The sequence below is a fragment of the Phocoena phocoena genome, chromosome 2 (assembly GCF_963924675.1).
Source record: "Phocoena phocoena chromosome 2, mPhoPho1.1, whole genome shotgun sequence".
In the NCBI taxonomy this organism is placed as follows: Eukaryota; Metazoa; Chordata; class Mammalia; order Artiodactyla; family Phocoenidae; genus Phocoena; species Phocoena phocoena.
The window spans coordinates 100748846-100766736 of NC_089220.1; the positions used below are offsets into that span (position 1 = coordinate 100748846).

Consider the following 17891-nt stretch of genomic DNA (forward strand, 5'->3'; position numbering starts at 1 on the left):
GATTCAACTTCGCAAATCAATCGAAATAACTTTTAAAACCTCCAGGGGACTTAGTAGTAGTTTATATCCAGGGAGTGATGTTTCAACCATTAAAGATTTTATTAGATGGGCCCTTTTAGAGGCTTAGAATTACCTGGTTAGGGTGTCATGCCCCCCCCCCCCCCCCCCCAGATTGCCTTGTGTTTTGCTGATGTCCTGATTCTAATCTCATTAGGGGAGGTCATTTTAAGTCAAGCTAAGGTCAACCCAGGTAACTAGGAAGTGATTATTCTAGGACCCAAACAATCTGGTTAAACACAAGCTAAAGCCTTGTCAGGCAGTGACGTGAGAACCTTTGGCGTAATGACCCTTGGCCTGATCCCCTGAAGTCTCCTGCTGGGTTCTGTACAGTACAGATTATAGGCAAGAAGCGAGCCCTGCGAAGAGGTGCTTTTAGGCAAACGTTAGGTTGCCAGATCATCTCCTTCTAGAGTATTCTGACTAAAAAGAACATTTCCTTTTACTAACTCAAGGTGTAGAAGCCATGGTATAGCTAAGCTTCATTTGCCCCTGTGCAGTATTTGAGCTATTTCTCCATTAATTATAAAATGAACAGCTCTCAAGACCCCACCCCTGTGCGGCACACCCGAGGGTGCTTCCTCCCTAAGAGGCGGCTGGCAGGACTGTCTTGTTGGGACTAATATCTTGCTTGTTCCTTTACTAACACTTAACAGATGAATTCTCAAACTCAGGAGCTCTCTCAATAAAGGCGATTGTAAACTCAGAAACTCAGGTGACTGTCGTATGTAAATGCGGTACTTGTGGATCTTTGGTGATTCTGAGTGACACTGGCCTTGGAGGGGTCAGGAACCACTGAACAAACAAGGAGGTTTGGTGCAGGACCCAGCTGTTCTGAGTTGGTTTTTGGGACTTTGGACTCCTGGGAGAGAGCTTTCTGGGTTCTCTGTAGATTTTGCTCACAACGGGGAAAGCATTCACAGACATTTAGTCATTCACGAGTTCTGTTTTATTTTTGGTGCATACGGAGGCTTGTCGGCCAACTTTGACAATCGCAGAGACAATATTTATGTACAGATGCTGCAGGCTCACATAGAAACTCGTAATGCTGATTGCTTTTAGTGTGTCTGGCTCATGGCTCTGACTTAATCCAGACATATGACACGTTGACTGGTGGCAGGAGAAACACATGTACAAACCCCACAGGCCCCCAGTTCGAGGTGGGGTGGTTTGTGTTCGAAGCCTCTTTTTTTTTTGGTACACAAAGCTACTTTGAAGTACTTTTAATACTCAGTGATGTTAAATTAGGAAGGCTGAGGAAGATAGAAATTACTCTTCTTCTGTGAATATTCGGTTTAGCAGAATGGGCTGGCACTGTCTTTATGTTACTCTGATGGGGATTTGGGAGTGCATGGTGCTAAGTATATGAGGTTCCCTAGCAGAAAAAGGCAGATGCAAAAGGCTGTTCTAGACTCTATTCCTGGGAGGGTCTTGGGAACCCTGAGCAGGAGAGAGGAAGAACATTGTCCTGAGTTGAGAGTATTTAGAGGAGTGTGCCTTGGACGATATCTTGGTTTCCACATTGTTTTTTAACAGATACCTGTTAAGCTTAGGTAGATATTTGTAAAATTACTGATTCATAAGGGAAAAAAAAGGCTTGAAGGAAACATGCTAAAATACCCTCAGTGCTTGTTAGGGTTTGGGGTAATATTGTTTTCTCCTTTTATGTACTTTCTAGATGCACAATTATATCTTACATTATAAAAGCAGTAAAACCCAGTTTTAAAAAGATGTACTTTGCACAATATGAGAAAAAGACACATCTTTCCTCCAAACTCTAATGCATGGTGTTCAGCTCTGGTTTGCCCTTGGGGTTGTCCTTCCACAGGGCAGTCCTTGCTCCTAAAAACTTGGTCAGTGCAAGTTAAATAGGCTGTGTTTGTGACTTCTTAGGACAAGGTGTCTCAACTGGAGGTGGAGCTGGAAGAAGAAAGAAACAACTCGGATTCGCTGTCTGAGAGGATCACTCGGGGCAGGGAACAGGTACTGTTCTGTAGTTGAGTGGTGAGTGGATCACCCTGCATGAAAAAGGAAATGGGAGAGGTTAAACCTGAGGATTCAGCTGGAGGAGGGAGAGAAAGTCCCTGGCTGATGGAAAGGATGGAAGGGAAGGTGGGGTCAGTCACTAAGAGGGAGGTGTAATATATAACATGGAGCATATAGAGTGGAAGTTTCCAGAGTGCTTATGTATAACAATGTATTAGTCACAATAGGCAAAGTGCTTTTAGAGCTGAGGCTCTAAGAATCATTAGTTTAACAAGCAATCATGAAATTTGGTAGCTACCACTGTATTAGTGCCATGGGAAGTAAATGATATGTCCCCGTGCCGATGCAGGGGACACAGGTTCGTGCCCCGGTCCGGGAAGATCCCACATGCCGTGGAGCGGCTGGGCCCGTGAGCCATGGCCGCTGAGCCCTCCGCAACGGGAGAGGCCACAACAGTGAGAGGCCCGCCTACCGCAAAAAAAAAAAAAAAAAGGAACTTTGCCAGCAAATTAGCAATACATACACCTGTGAGGCATCCACAGTACAGTAACAGTACCTTGCAAGTGAGTGCTTTTTGCAGTTTTCAAATGACAGGAGTTTCACTTATATTTGATCCTTATAGGAACACTGGGAGGCAGCCAGGGATCGTTCACACTGTCTTCACATTGTACATAATGGAACTAATTTCCCAAACTACACTTGGGATAATCCCAAGGTTTTGAGGGTTTGTTTCCATTTTTTAATTAAAAAAAGTTCAGAGTGCCTGAGTCATATCCTGGAGATGGGGTGTCACATCACTAGAAAGTAGTAGCACCATTAGCTGGTTACCATGTCCCCACTGCATGCCCAAACCATTTGACAGATAAAAATGTGGAAATATTATGGGACAAGGATTCAGAACATTCAGTGGTGGTTTTACAGAGAGTTTGTATTCACTAATCTCAGCCTTTTATTTACATGATACCTTTGGATACCTATAGAAACCTCTGATGGGATGTCCTTTCAATGACAACTTATTTTTACGCCCAGCTCCTGAAAATGGTGCCAGTAAAACTGTACATTTAATAGACATTTAGAAAGCTCTTCACCTTTTGATTTGCTTTGGGCACTTTCTTAATTAGACAATGCAAACAAAACCTAAGAGCCTTGGATGGTACTGAGTATAATTTAGGAAGTTATCTGTGTGAAGGGTTTAAATAAAAAGTCTGAAGTACAAATTAATACAAAATTAATATGGAATCTTCCCACTTTCCTCTGCTCACCCTTCTCCTTATTCATATGTACCACCTTTCCCACACTTTGGGATGACCAAGAACTGGAGCTTCCAGCACTTAGGGACAATGCCGTTCTAGGCTGGTAGCCCCTGTTCAAAGTTGAAGGTGAATCACTGGCTTCTTTTCCATCTGCCTTTGCTTCCCTATTGACAGCTTCTTTGCAAACAGGTCAGATTCTGGTGCTCCTTTGCTCCTGAGAGTGAAGGAAATTCCAAGCAGAGGCTCCATCCACCCTCCCAATGCACTTGGGTTCTGCCTACACATTTCAGTCCTGTTTACGGTGCTAGTATCATTCCTCTGGAGGGGTGGCAGCCCACCTGACCTGAGCTGCAAAAGTTTTAGAGAAAGACCTTCATGGAAACCTGAAGTTCGGGTGGGGAGCCCAACCTTGACATTTGAGACCTAATAGTTCTTAGTAAAGTCTGCATTTTCTCAGTTCTCCTGCTGGTATAGAAGCTGCTTTGTTAGGAATTCCTGCCGGCCTGGCTAAGGCGCCCCCTTACCACAGGGCTTTTCAGGATCTGCTAAGCGTTGGTGATGATGCGAGAAGTGGCCCTGAATTTGTTTTGCTAAAATGCTTCTTGCAATTTAGGCAAGGAGGAGTGGTGGGGAAGTATGTCATCCTATCAATAACCAGGCAGTTAAAACAGCCTTCCAGACCTGAAGCAAAACACAGACAAACTGAACCAGAGATGGTTGCCTCCCTTGAGTCTGCTGATGGCCCCACACTAAGGAGGCCCATCACTTAGGTCTGTTTGCTTTGGGCCTCTTCTCTCCTCTCTCAACAGGATTTGTGGGTAATAGAACTGCTCTCTGTGATCCGCTCAAGGTTGAAAATATTTTCACTGAGCTGAGAACGTAAAGTAAGCCCGGGGAGGAAGTAGTAGAGGGGACGTACTTGTACTCTGGGAAAGAATCCCTTGTCCAGCCTCCTGCACCAACCCCACGTAGCTCCAGGAAAGTCTCCGCCCCTCTGAGCGCAGCCTCTAAGATCTATGCAAAGGAGGCTGTTTGTCCAGGAGATTTCTGAAGTCTTTTCTGAATTCTCACACTGAAATGCTGTGAGAAGGTTTTATAAAATTAAGTGTCTGAGTCGCCCTTTAACTCTGTCATTCCCTCCCTGTGTCTGAGTTTATGTGCCTGAAAAGATGGGTTTCACAAATGTCTCTAGGCTTTTTGCTGTATTTGTTCTATTTTCCTTGTCACTTTTCTTTGTTCTCACTGCACTCTCTGGGGTAGGGAGGGTAAAGCCTGGTGTCTGTTAAAAGCGGAGAAATTGAGCATCGTGTTCAAACTGAGGTAGGAATTACGAAAACAATAAAACAAAACAAACCGCTGAGATGAAGTGGGGTCTCCTGATGGAGTGCTCTCTTCTGGCATGAGCTGCCTTTGGATTTCTGAGCAAGGGTAGAGAAAAGGGTTTGTCAAATATACCTGCCTTACAGAAAAGCATTTACTTCTCACTCAAAGTCAAGGTCAATCTGAGACTCGCTTCTTGCCTCTTAAAGTAAAGGTTCAAGAAAGGGCTCTGAGTGTAGACAGGTGGGCCTTGATTCTGAAGTTGTTTCAGTTCATTTAGGTTAACTTCTAGGGATGTACCGGCTGCCTTCCTGCCAGAATCGGAGAAATGGGAAGCTTCTAAACCTAAGACCCCTTCTCCGCCCCCTCACATGCTGCCCTGTGACACCTCCTCACGGGAGATGTCTCTTAAGGAGCAGGAAATGGTGCCTGTCTGTCCTCTCCAACCTGATTTGTAGCATCCGGTCTGGATGTGCTGCAAACTGCCCTGAAAAGGGAAGGCGTGGGGAACTTTATGTTTTGGATCTTGGTCTCTTTAAATTAAAAAGTCAAAGATTGCAGCTCTTGTCTCTACTTAATCTCTGCATGCTCACAAGCTCCCTGTCTAAATCTTTTTTTTTTGCACCCTCTGAACATCTCCCATTCATTCTCCTAGTCTGAGTGACAGGGCTTAGGTGGGAAAACAGAAAAAGAGGTTTTCCGGTAATTTTAGTGAATGGCCTACCCCATTTACAGAATCTTAGATCTGGTGAGGACCTCCAGGTTCATTTCCCCAGACTTTCTGTGCAGTGGATGAGAGAGCCGAGGCCCAGAATCACCTGTGATCCAGCCAGGGTGCACGGCTGACTAAGGCAGGCACTGTGGTTGGCTTGAGGAGCAGAGGCTTGCCTAAACAATGGATAACTATCAAGAAAAAGCAGTGGGTACTAAATGCCAAGTGAAAGAGTCAGGCAGCTAAGCAGGGAAAGACCATGATAGCGAGGGTGACAGTGGGAGTTCTTAGGGGAAGGCTGGCCCGGAGCTGGCTTTGCAGAAAGGGTAAGATTTAGACAAAGTAAGGAATGGGAAGGGAATCCTAGATATGGTGGAGGGTGTGAGCAAGGATTGGGAGGTAGGGTCTATTTAGCATTTTCCGGAGCAACGAATGGACTGCTGTGCTTGGTTAGGTGTCTGGTGTCCGTGAGGGAATAACGGGAGAGGCAGGTTGAGGGATTTTGAAAGGACTATACCCTGAAGGCAGTGGGGAGCCTGGGAAGGTCGTTGAGCAGAACAGTGAAGCATACACAGTGTTCTCGAAGCGGATGGGAGTGAGGGCAGGAGAAAGGGGGCCTGAGTGAAGCCTCAGCTGGCTGTTGCCAGGGACAGAGGACAGGAGAGGCGGTTGTGAGATCAAACATTCTGTCCTTTTCATGTGTTTGTTTCCACTTTCTCGTGTTTAACATCTGATGCTCAGTAAATGCTGGCAACGTGCTTTGTAAGTTCCCAGCCCTTCTAAGGCCTTTTCCTTTTAGATACACGCTCAGGATATTCTTTTTTTTTTAATTAATTAATTTTTATTGGAGAAGAGTTGCTTTACAGTGTTGTGTTAGTTTCTGCTGTACAGCAAAGTGAACCAGCTCTATGTATACATATATCCCCTCTTTCTTGGATTTCCTTCCCATTTAGGTCACCACAGAGCCCTGAGTAGAGTTCCCTGTGCTGTACAGTAGGTTCTCATTAGTTATCTGTTTTGTACATAGTAGTGTATATATTGTCAATCCCAGTCTCCCAATTCATCCCACCCCCCCAGGATATTTTAAAGTTGAAGGAAATTTGAATGAAATAGTGGGTGCTATACTGACTTTTGGTCTGTTTAAATCCGGAGAAATCCTTTTTCCTCTCCTTCTTCTAAAGCCATGTTTCCCTTTACGATATTTGCTGTCCTTACTGAGGGTTCTCCAGGTGCTGGGCGCTGTGCCTGTGCCTTGCCTGCTTCCTCTTGTTGTTTTCAGGGCTCACGAGGCTAAGTGGTTGCTTAGGGTCTCGAGGCTTGTAAGAAGTGTGGAGCCAAAGCCCATCACCTCCCACCTGTTCCCATCATTGGACAGTGAGGGTGGTAAAAACACCCCAAATGTTTGGGTCTCTGTGCCCAAGTTTAAAAATAATGCCACAGTGTCTCTTAATATGAGTGAGGATTTATTTTCACCTGATCCTCTCCTGACCTTCCTCCTGAGTCCAGGATTCAGATGGCCCAGCTTGGTGTTGCAAATGTGTCCCACAGGCTGATGTTCTAGCTCCTTGGGCACTGCTGTGTGACTGCTGGTGGCTGAGTGCTGCAGTTAACAGTAGATCTGGGCCGAGATGGAGAGGTGTTCTCTTGGCCACGGAGGCCAGGATAGCCCAGCCCAGCGGAAGGACCATTTGTTCAACCCAGGCAGCCAGCAGGCAAGAGGAGCGCTGCCCTGTTGCCTTGGCAACTGCAGGGTAAATCCCAGTGGATAAAGTTGCAGGCTTCTGCAGTCATTTTCAGGAACTGCTCCCGAGTGGCTGGCTCACACCTGCTCCTCAGTCTGCACCAGGGGGATGCAACCACCAGAATACGGGCCTGGGAAATAAGGCTGCTTTGCAGTCAGCACGTGAAAGATCAGAATGGGATTTCTTTCTTTCTTTTGTTTTTTCTTCTTTAATTAAAATGATCCTGGTCTCAGAACTGCCTCCTATTGTAAAGACTACTCAAAAACCCAATGTGTACAGTCGGTTAATAATAATTTTCCTTTCTTGTGACTGAGTATCACTTTTAGTACTAGCCAAGAGTGTGTGCTCACCAACCCCTTTGCAGCCCAATGGTAAACACAGGTGATGGGGTTAAATATTATTATTAGCGATCATAAATATCTCTGGCTTTTCATTAACCCAGAAGGCAGCTGCTTCTAATCCTGAGAGCTGGCTCAGGTCACGGGTGCCTCTGACATAAACCCACTGGAATCTGATACTGTTATTTCCGATCAACGTGCTCAGGGTTTAGCATTCTTTCAATCCAGCTGTGATAACTGTTGCCTTCGGCTCCCCTTCTGTTTTTAATTCGACTGGAAAGTTTTTGATTGGTCTACTTAGTATAGTTGAAGGGTAAACAGCAATGTAAAGCGCTAAGCTTACATAAAGAAATGTTTTCTCAGCCTCAGATTTACTTCCCTGGTCCAAAGGAGGAAGCTGGCTAAGCCAGAGGCCATTTCTCTCTCTCTCTCTCTTTTTTTTATTTTTTTATTTTTGTCCCCAGTGTGGGCTCAGGGTGAGAAGAGTCTGATGTGGAATATTCACGAGTCACAGGGCCATTCCTGGAGATCACAGTATTGAGGAACTCGATGGAAACACGTGTGGTTTATGGTGAAACCCACCCTTGGGGGTATTGTCCGTAACACCACGTGATATTCCTTGTGTACGGCTCCGCATGGTGTTTTTTAAAAATTTGTTCATTTCACACTTATTTTTTAAGTTTTTATTTTATATTGGAGTATAGTTGATTAACAGTGTTGTGTTAGTTTCAGGTGTACAGCTGGTGTATTTATTTTAGAATTCAGGGTCTGGCTCTCCTTTTTTGAAGACCTGAAGGAAGCCTATCATGTTTGCCAAAAAGACTGGAGGAAAATTGACTGTCCGGTGACAGTAACTGTTAAGTTTTATGGTCTCACATTTGTTCCTTCCTGTTCTTCACTCTGATTTATTTTACACTTGCATTTTAATAGCCATCTTTGGAGGGGATGTGGTGGGGTATAAATAATTACTGTTTTGCTTTGTTTTTCCTTTGGAGACTCTCATTTGCCTGGGGCGCTCCTGGGAGGTCTTGAACCTGCAGGGACCTCCGGGATGCTGTTTCCTGAGTGCCCCTCTGTACTGGGAGGCTCATTTTCTGGCAGGATTCAGAATTTCCAGCCAGTAGCCCCGAGGGAGCAACACCTTGGCCGATGGCCGCTTCTTTAAGTTTGTCCTGAACCCCAGCCTGGGCCCAGTGCCGTGGACCCCCTGGTGATCTTTAAATCCCTCCACAGCGCTTCTCTGCCTCATGCCACTGGAGGTGCTTCTTCCTTTTAGGCTCCAAAGGCCCCCCCCCCCCCAGAACTCCTACTTCTCGGTTTTGCCCTTCACTGAGGGACCTGGGAGGTTGGCAGAGAAGGGAACGGCCGCCAGTCCTGAACCTCCCACCTGGGAGGTGGGGGTGGTAACGTCTGCCTCAGAGAGTCCTGGGAGAATTAACAGGCTCAGACGTGGACACTCGTAGTCACTCCGCACCTGTCGCCAGGGGCTCTTGGTTCTCTCTGTTTCCCTCCTGCTTCCTCAGGCCTGGAGCACAGCTGTGGAAGTCACTGCCTGCCTCCTCACGCAGTTGCTGAACAGCTGCCAGAGCCCCTGGACTCTGCCCCCACGGCCTTTTATTGCCTTCTGGTGGATTTTGGCCTCACCCCCTCCCCCCCCCCCCGCCCCCCGCCACCCGCCACCAGCAACTAAACTTCTCTCTTTCTCTCTTCCTTTCTCTCGACAAGCCTCCAGGTCTTCCTTATCCCTTAACTTTTGGGGAAATAATCTCCCTTCCCTTCTCTTTCCCTTCCTGCTGCCTCCTGGGCCTCCGAGCTACAGGAGCCTTCCCCCACGAGCCCTGGCTTACTGTCCCTCTCCTGGGTTCTCTCCCACTCCCGTGCTGCCCCCAGCGTGGGCCTGCATCCCTCCCTGAACAGTCTCCTGTCACACTCCCGTCCCGCTACAGTCCATCACCTGTAACTGTTTCCTCCTCAGTGATTCTCCCCCTCGGTCTGCTAACAGCTGTGGGCATCTGTCTTGCAAACCCCTTACTTGAGCTCTCCTCAGCCCTCAGCTCCGAGCTGTCATCTGTCAGGCTACGGTTCTAGAGAAGAGGGGCTTCCCTGTCTCTCCCTTCTCTGCTGAGCCTCCCAGAGCCATCTTCCTGGCCAACCTAGACGCATCTTCCTCTGTCCTCGCCCTTCTGGGCCTTTGCAGCAGGTCAGTGTCCTGGTTTTCTCCATACCTCCCCTAACGAAGTGGAGCGGGGCGGCCTTCCCAGGGCACGGTTCTCCTCATGCTTCATGCTCTTCTCCTCGGTGAGCTCATTTGTCCTGTGGCTTCAGCTGGCATCACCCAGTCTCCACACCTGTATCTGCAAACTCCCCTGGACTCTAGGGGTACCTAGGGATGTTAATAGTACCCACCTCATCAGGTGGTGGTGAGGATGAAATGAGATAACGCTATAAAAATGCTCCAGACTTACTTTTGTTAAGTGCAACGCAGACGTTCGCTGTGGTCACAATATTATAACGGGCCCTGTGTGACTGCTCCCTGTCTGCCTCGCCACCTGAGCTCTTAACCCGTCCCCTTGCCTCCCCGCGTGTCCACCTCAGTGCTCTCGATTCTTCCAGCGCTCCCTTCCTCTTTCTTAGCTCCTGCCTTTTCTCATTAGTGGTCCCTGGCTAGGAGAGCTGCACTTCCTCTCCCGCCCCGTCCCCACCCTGCCTGACTCTGACCTCCCTCTCAGCTCTCAGATCTCAGCTCAGCGTCTCTTGCTGTGGAGAATTTCCTCGACCCTCCCAGTCTGGGCTGTGACCACTGCCGTGCACCCCGTGCCAGCATGCTGTCCTTCCCCATTGCAGTGACACTGACCACAGGGACAGGGCTTGTTCATTTGTCCCCCACGAGCCTATAATGAGGTCAGGTACTGTCACGCTGTCCAGCCTAGGGCTGTGATAATACAGTCTGAACGAATGCATCGGCCCACCCCATCATTCCAAGACCACCCCTCCCCCGGCACTCAAACATATGTGTTCACAAACACACACTCGCTGTCACCCTGACCGAGTGGGTCTTTTCTGGGGACGCCCCTAAAGGTCTGGAGACATGGAATGGCTACTGTAGCTGAAAGATGGAGACCGGGGCCTTAGAAAGAGGGCCGCACAGCGCCGCACGGCAAGCGAGAGGCACCGAATGTGCTTTCACTGCATTGTAGGCCAGCTCCAAGGGCCTACAGGCCGCCTTGTTCAGCTTCCTTGTTTAGAAACGAGGAGTCCACATCCCAGAGGTGAGGTGACCAAGGTCACATGCAGGTGGATGCAGAGCCAGGAAGAGAAGCTGGGCCATCACTCCCTGTGTAATTACTTCCCGTCGCGGTGAAAGTTTAGCCGTGTCCTCAGTGAGGTCCTGGCCTCTGCCCAGCAGGCGTGAACAGAACAGTTTCCCCCAAGAGGCACATCGTGGTCCCGTGGCCCAGCCGTGCTGACGACCTCTGTAGGGGTGTTGGCTGATTCACAGCCGTGCTCGGAGTGGGGCTGTGAGGCTGCATTCATTACGCATGGACCTGGTGCTCCTAGAGCAGTTAGAGGAATTGTCCAGGGCCCTCTTCGCAGCATGTGATTCTCGAGGGCCCGGGGCCAGGCGGGGGCTTGGAGCCGAGGGAGGAGTTTTATGTGCTCTGCCTGCTGACCTGTGCACGGCTGGCATGTTTTCCCCTGCTGCGCACAAGGATGCCCTAAGGAGACCAGCTGCCTCCCGGATCTTGGTTTTTACGTGACAGCTGTATGTAGACCCTAAGTCTGTTCGAAGCCTTTTCACTGAGTTAGTCTAGAGAGCCAGAGCAGGTGAGGTAGTGGGCCATGAGTAGGCACGGCCTCTGTTCTGATCCTTCTTCCTCCCGAGATGTGGATAACTGCCCCGGACCTCAGTGTACTCTGCGGTAAACTTCGGAACCCCTGTGACTTAGAAGCCTGCCGGTCAGAAATGCAAAACTGTGAACTTTTTTTGGGGCCACACAGGTTCACCCTCCTCTGTGGGCAGGGTCTCGGCTTCCTCCTGTGGTACCGAGCTCTCCACGTCCCAGCCCTGCCCATCGCCAGCCTCGTTCCTTACCACTCCCTGTCACCCACTCTGGGCCAGCCGCACCACTCTGCTTGTCATTCCGTGCATACGCTGTGGTCGGGACAGTGGGAGACGCAAGCCTAGCCTGTCGTGGTGGTGGCGTCTCCTCTCATTATTCCTCAGGTCTTGCCCTCCAGGTGGATGGCAGGGAAGGCGGGGTGAGCTTATGTTTTACTCACGAGGGTGCTTGTACAGGATTTGGATTTGTGAAAATCAAAATCAAGGCTGGTCAGGGTGAGACTGTTACACGTGCTCCCCAGGCATCCAGGGACTCCTGTGTGCACACCTCTTACCTCTGTCGGACCCGGCCTTAAGAAGGAACAGGCAGTTTTCTTTTCCTGGCTCACCTTCTTAGTTCTCTGGGCTTCTTCAGGTTGCCCTCTGCTGGACGGTCCTGGGAACAGGGTCTGGGTCCTCTGCCTCTGAAGCGCATTTCACTGTTGCTACGGCCCACTGGGGATGGGGAATGGAGACACCGATAGGCAGACGACAGGGTTTCTTTCCAGATGCCGCTCAGCTAGGCTCATTTCCTATTAATATAGAAGAAATCCTCAGTGAGGCTTAGCCTTTGGCAGGACACCTGGAGTGTTCTTGCTGACTTCTGTTTTTGGCATAAGAAGGGAGAAATCTAGCAGCATCTGAGATATGCTGACTGCAGAAGCCTTTGCTGAAGCTCGAACTTGTAATGCAGCAGCCAGCAGCTCGGGAGTACTAGCTTCCCCTGTTAGTTCTTGTGTAGATCCCTGGCAAGTTGGGTGACTGACTCATCCCAGTTTGCCTGGGACTCCCTCAGTTTTAGCATTCAGAGTCACATGGCCTGAGCACATCCTCAGTCCTGGGCAGGCTGGGATGGTTGGTCATGATCCAAGTTGATTAACTGCTCCAAGCCCTGATGTCCTCAGCAGAGATGATATTACCTGCGTCATCGTTGAGGGGATGTCGTGGGATAGCACAGGCGGAGTGCTGAGCAGGTGTAGCGGTTCCCTAGGGCTGCTGTAACAAAGTATCAGTACCAGAAACTAGGTGGCCTAGAACAACAAAAATGTGTTGTCTCAAGCTCTGGAGGCCAAAAGCCTGAAAGCAAAGTGTCAGCAGGGTCGTACTGCCTCCAGACCTGTAGGAGAATCCTTCCTTGCTTCTTCCTAGCTTCTGGTAGTTTGCCAGCAATCTTTGGTGCTCCTTCACTTGTAGATGCCTCACTCCAGTCCTCCATCTTCACGTGGCATTCTCCCTGTGTCTCTGTCTTGCCTCTGTGCATGTCTGTCTCTGCATTCAAACTTCCCCTTTTTATAAGGACACCCGTCATACTGGATTCGAGCCCGCCCTAATGACCTCAGTTTAACTTGATTACCTCTGTGAAGATCCTTTTTCCAGATAAGGTCACATCTGAGGTTCTAGGGGTTAGGACTTTAATATATCTTTTTGGAGGGGACAGGATTCAACCCATAACGGCAGGGTTAACTTTGACTATTATTGGTATTTGTATCATTATTGTTGCAATCATTGAGAACTCAAGAATATCTAAGGGACAGCTCCAGTATTCAAGAGGAGAAGGCAGGAGGCCCCCGTCATAAAGAGGAGCTGACTTGGTTGTTAGAATTCATACCTGCGAACCATTTCAGCACAAAGGCTATAGGAACACCCCCTCTAACCTCTGGGCTTTTGTACTGTGTGGTGTAGATGGAGCAGATGCGGAACGAGCTACTTCAGGAGCGAGCCGTGAAGCAAGACTTAGAGTGTGACAAGATTTCCCTGGAGAGACAGGTGAGGGCAGCTGGCCCCATGAACCGCCCCCCGCCCCCCACCCCGCCATGGCTTTGGACTAGAGCCCCTTGGTTGAGCCTTCTTTGCACAGCACCCCCAAGAACTCTGCAGAGTAACTCACCTGAGAGGTACAGGTGTTTCTAAGGCCTTTTCCAGAGAGGTTATTCCCACAATATTAAGTGTGCTTGTGAGTCTAGCAGCTGGGGAGAGGTAGAATTGCAAGTGTTGTTTCTAGATCCTAAAGAGGGCTAAATTCGAATGAAAGGAGAATAATAAAGAACCAGTGTCCTCAGATGCAGGAGTTGCTAACAAACCTTACTTGAATCGCTATTTCTTTTACATGCCATTCATGTAAGTTCTTCACTGAATATGATGTATGATATTGCTGAAGGAGCCTATTTCTCCTGTCCCGCCCCAGTAGGTTTATTTATTTATTTATTTTGGCCGTGCCGCACAGCACGTGGGATCTTAGTTCCCCGACCAGGGCTCAAACCCACACCCCCTGCAATGGAAGCGTAGAGTCTTAACCACTGGGCCTCCAGGGAAGTCCCCCACCCCAATAGGTTTATAAAAGGCCAAGGTCAACCTCATTTGTCTGACATCTGGTAGCCTTAGGACATGCAAAGATTTCACTTAGGCTTATAAGCAATGTGATAGAATCTCTTCTTTTGGCTTGCCAGGACATGAGTGCAAAGCTTTTCCCTGGATACATCCCCAGGTCTCCTGGGGCCACACATCCTAAGGTGGAAAGCAGGCTTACCCCAGTCACCGACCAAACACTGCCCTGCCCTGTGTTCTGCTCTGCTCTGCACAGAGGGTGCGGCAGACACAGCCCCTCACGGCCTCCCTGTCTGATTCCAGAATAAGGACTTAAAGAGCCGGATTATCCACCTGGAAGGTTCCTACAGGTCCAGCAAAGAGGGGCTGGTGGTGCAGCTGGAGGCCAGGATCGCAGAGCTGGAGGACCGTCTGGAGAGCGAGGAGAGGTGAGCTGGGCCCAGCCGTGGTGCAGAAGCCCTGGTGGGCAGTGGGCATCACATTACAAAGTGCTTTCACACTTGTATCTCTTCCTATCCTCCAAAGCCTGTGAGGAAGGCAGAGCAAGTACAACCTTGCTGGAAAATTGTTTCCATTTTATAGATGAGAAAACTGAGACCCACCAAAGTAAATGACTTGAGGAAGGTAGCCTGGCAGAATATTGATGTAGCAGGACTGAAACCTGGGACTCCCCACTGCTCAGTTCTTAGCTGCTCGTTTCCCCATGCCTTAAATAGGACAGGCTGCCTTGTAAGCTACTGAGTTTGAGCTGGAATAGAGGTAAGGTGGCTGTCTCTGCTCTGGGGGGGCCAGGTATATCCAAGCGGAGACTGAGTGGCCATCTGTCAGAGATGGGCATGTGGGTGGACGGGACACAGGATCAGATGACTACATGTGATTCTCTACAGCTTGTTCTCAGACCACAGCCTGAGGGCCAGTACCGGGTTAAGCTTGACCAGTCTCAGTTCTTTTTTTTAATTTTTTTTTTCTTAATTTTTATTTTTGGCTGCATTGGGTCTCTGCTGCTGCGTGCAGGCTTTCTCTAATTGCGGCGAGCGGGGGCCACTCGTCGCCGTGGCCTCTCTTGTTGCGGAGCAGGGGCTCTAGGCACACGGGCTTCAGCAGTTGTGGCATGCAGGTTCAGTAGTCGTGGCTTGCGGGCTCTAGAGTGAGGGCTCAGTAGTTGTGGCTCATGGGCTCTAGAGCGTGGGCTCAGTAGTTGTGGCTCATGGCTCCAGAGCATGGGCTCAGTAGTTGTGGCTCGTGGGCTCAGTAGTTGTGGTGCATTCTGCTCCGTGGCATGTGAGATCCTTCCGGACCAGGGCTCGAACCCGCGTCGCCTGCCTTGGCAGGCGGATTCTTAACCACTCCGCCACCAGGGAGGTCCCCAGCTTCAGTTCTTACTCATGGCCCCTCACCTTCCTGGAAGCAGTGTGGGTGTGTGTGCATAGAGCACTTTACGTTATCCATTTTCAGTAAGACTTTTGGGACTGGGCCTTTTTGCTCCAGGGCAGCCTGGAGTAAACTCCAAATATTCCCAGCCTGGCAGTCTATGACCCACTGCCTTACCAAGTAAAGCCCAGGACTGGGAGTACTCAGGGCAGGTCTGGCTCCGGCTCAGCCTCTTGCTGGCTCCGCAGCCTGGGGCAAAGTCCCTCCCCCTCTCAGAGCCCGTTTCCTCATCTGTCCAACGAGCAGCGCTGTCCTGCTGTACACTTGTGAGTCTCTCTGACCCTGCGTCCACCAGACAGCCCTGGGCTGGCCTCCCAGGTGGCTGGGATGAGACGGTCCTCTGTTCTGCTTCCCCCGCTCTTCCAGGGACCGGGCCAGCCTCCAGGTCAGCAACCGCCGGCTGGAGCGGAAGGTGAAAGAGCTAGTGATGCAGGTAGACGATGAGCACCTGTCGCTGACTGATCAGAAGGACCAGGTGCGGGACGCTCTGCGAGCACTTTTGAGATTTAATGTCTCGGGCTGGGGAAGTGAGAGGGAGGGGAGGCCTCGGCGGGCAGGCAAGGGGTGAAGTTGAGTGGACTGAGTCCGCCCTTTCCACTCCACCCCTTACGTCATGGAATGGGCCCTTTAGAGCCCACTTTAGTAGGGGATTTCAGCAAACTTCAGACCCTGAACTTGGCTTTTAAAGAGTAGAATTTTCGGTCTTAGAGCCTCATCTCCACTTTCCCATGAGGCTGGTTGCCCCCTTTGCCATACCTTGGTTGCTGGGAGAGAAGGGGCCTGGACCACTGGCCTCTCTGTGCTGGGCTGGGCGACCCGCCGGCTCACCGCCTGCCTTCCCCCTGCAGCTGAGCTTGCGCTTGAAAGCAATGAAGCGACAGGTGGAGGAGGCTGAGGAGGAAATAGACAGACTGGAAAGTTCTAAGAAGAAGCTGCAGAGGGAGCTGGAGGAACAGATGGACGTGAATGAGCAGCTGCAGGGGCAGCTAAATTCCATGAAGAAGGACTTAAGGTGGGCAAGTGCGGCGACCCCCCCGGGGCCGTGATGGCCCTGACGTTGGAGGGGAGCCTGATGCTTTCAGAGCGCTCCCACTCCTTTGTCTCAAGCTGATCCCTTGTTGTCACCTTTGGGGTCATCCCACCCTAGGGGTGAGAGCGGCTGTATCCGCTCCGGTCGCCCCACGTGATCAGTAGGGTGTCACATGTGTCATCCTCATACCGTTGCCCTGGTGTCGGCCAGGCAGGTATCGTCCCTGTCGTCCTGAGGCTCAGAGCAGGTCAGACTAGCTCACACCACTGTGTAGGGACCAGCTCCTGAACCAGCCCTTAGGGACTCCTGGGTTAGGGAGAAATGAGGTAAAGTTGTGGCTTGTGTCCTCAGGAGGACGAGGATGTCCCAAACCTGGTCTCTGGAGAGAGCTGCTCTCTTGAGCTCCCCTGCCACGGCCCTAAGGATGGAGGATTAGGTGCGGGGTTGCTTTCCCTGCCTCGGGGTCACTACCTGGGGCATTGGAGTGAGGGGGTGAGTTTAAGTTCACACCCATTCGTGGAGCTGGGCCTTTCTTGGAGGCCGACTGTGACCTGGGGCTTTTTGCTGGCTGCCCAGGTAGTTCTCTTATAAATGCCCAGAAGACTGGAGCCTGTTGAGAATCCTGTAAACAGGGCATGTCTATCGAGAACCCAGCCCCAGGCTGGCATTAGGGGGCACCAAAAAATCTCAATAATCAAGATGCAATATTAAAATAAAAATGAATGCAAACAGCCCATGGTGAACAAGATGATAAAATTTTAAATTAAGATGGGATTTATGGCAGCACCCTGCTCAGCCATGTTGGAGCTCGAGGCAGAAGGAAAAATCAGTGCTGTTGACCTTGCCCCAGCCCTGCCCCGCCCACCCTGTCAGCAGCAGCCTCCCGTGCTCTCAGGTGGGCAGTTTGCTCCCTGTTGCTGTAGGAACTGGCAGGTGCAGACGAGTTAAGTTCCTGTGCTTATATGCCACTCGCTGGGGTGGAGAGACAGGCGTCTAGAACCCCTTCGCCTCCAGATCGGAGGTGAGCCCCGGTCAGGGCCAGGAAACATGCCACCTGTTGTTTTGCAGACTTAAGAAGCTGCCAAGCAAAGTGCTGGATGACGTGGACGGCGACGACGACGACGACGACGACGACCTCAGCACGGATGGGGGGAGCCTCTATGAGGCGCCACTGAGCTACACCTTTGCCAAGGACGGCACCGCCGCCAGCCAGATCTGAGCCCACTTCCAGGGGCCGGCAGCCGCCCGCAGCGGGAGGAGAGGAAGGGAGCGCCATCACCTCCTCTTCGCGGACCAGATAATTCCTCCCTGTGACGTCATGTCCTCCTAGGATCTCTGTGGCAGCACAGCTCTGGTAGCGTAGACAGCAGCTATTGCAGGGTATGCGTTGAGACGCCTGCAGCCGCTTGGCAGGATGGAGCCCCCGTTCTGCACAGCTGTCTGCAGCACCCTCTGCATGGCTGCTCCTCTCTGCCCTCCGCCCCCCCGTCAAGAAAAGGGGTCCAAATGCTAGTTACTAGTTAGTAGCCATTGTGAAGGGGAGGGGAGGATGTGTAGGCTGTGCATATTTTAAATCAGACCTTCTCACAGACTGCTGC

The 17891-nt window shown here is 50.4% G+C and overlaps 1 protein-coding gene across 1 annotated transcript in view; it reads left to right on the top strand.

Moving 5' to 3' along the window:
• The window catches only part of CGNL1 (cingulin like 1), a 96318-nt gene extending 78806 nt beyond the window's left edge, over positions 1-17512 (top strand). Inside the window, exons 13-18 of the mRNA XM_065871359.1 lie at positions 1951-2040; positions 13191-13274; positions 14136-14260; positions 15630-15738; positions 16112-16275; positions 17362-17512. Coding sequence (XP_065727431.1) covers positions 1951-2040; positions 13191-13274; positions 14136-14260; positions 15630-15738; positions 16112-16275; positions 17362-17512 — 723 coding nt within the window. The remainder of the gene's footprint in view (positions 1-1950; positions 2041-13190; positions 13275-14135; positions 14261-15629; positions 15739-16111; positions 16276-17361) is intronic.
• The last annotated feature ends 379 nt before the right edge of the window (positions 17513-17891 follow it).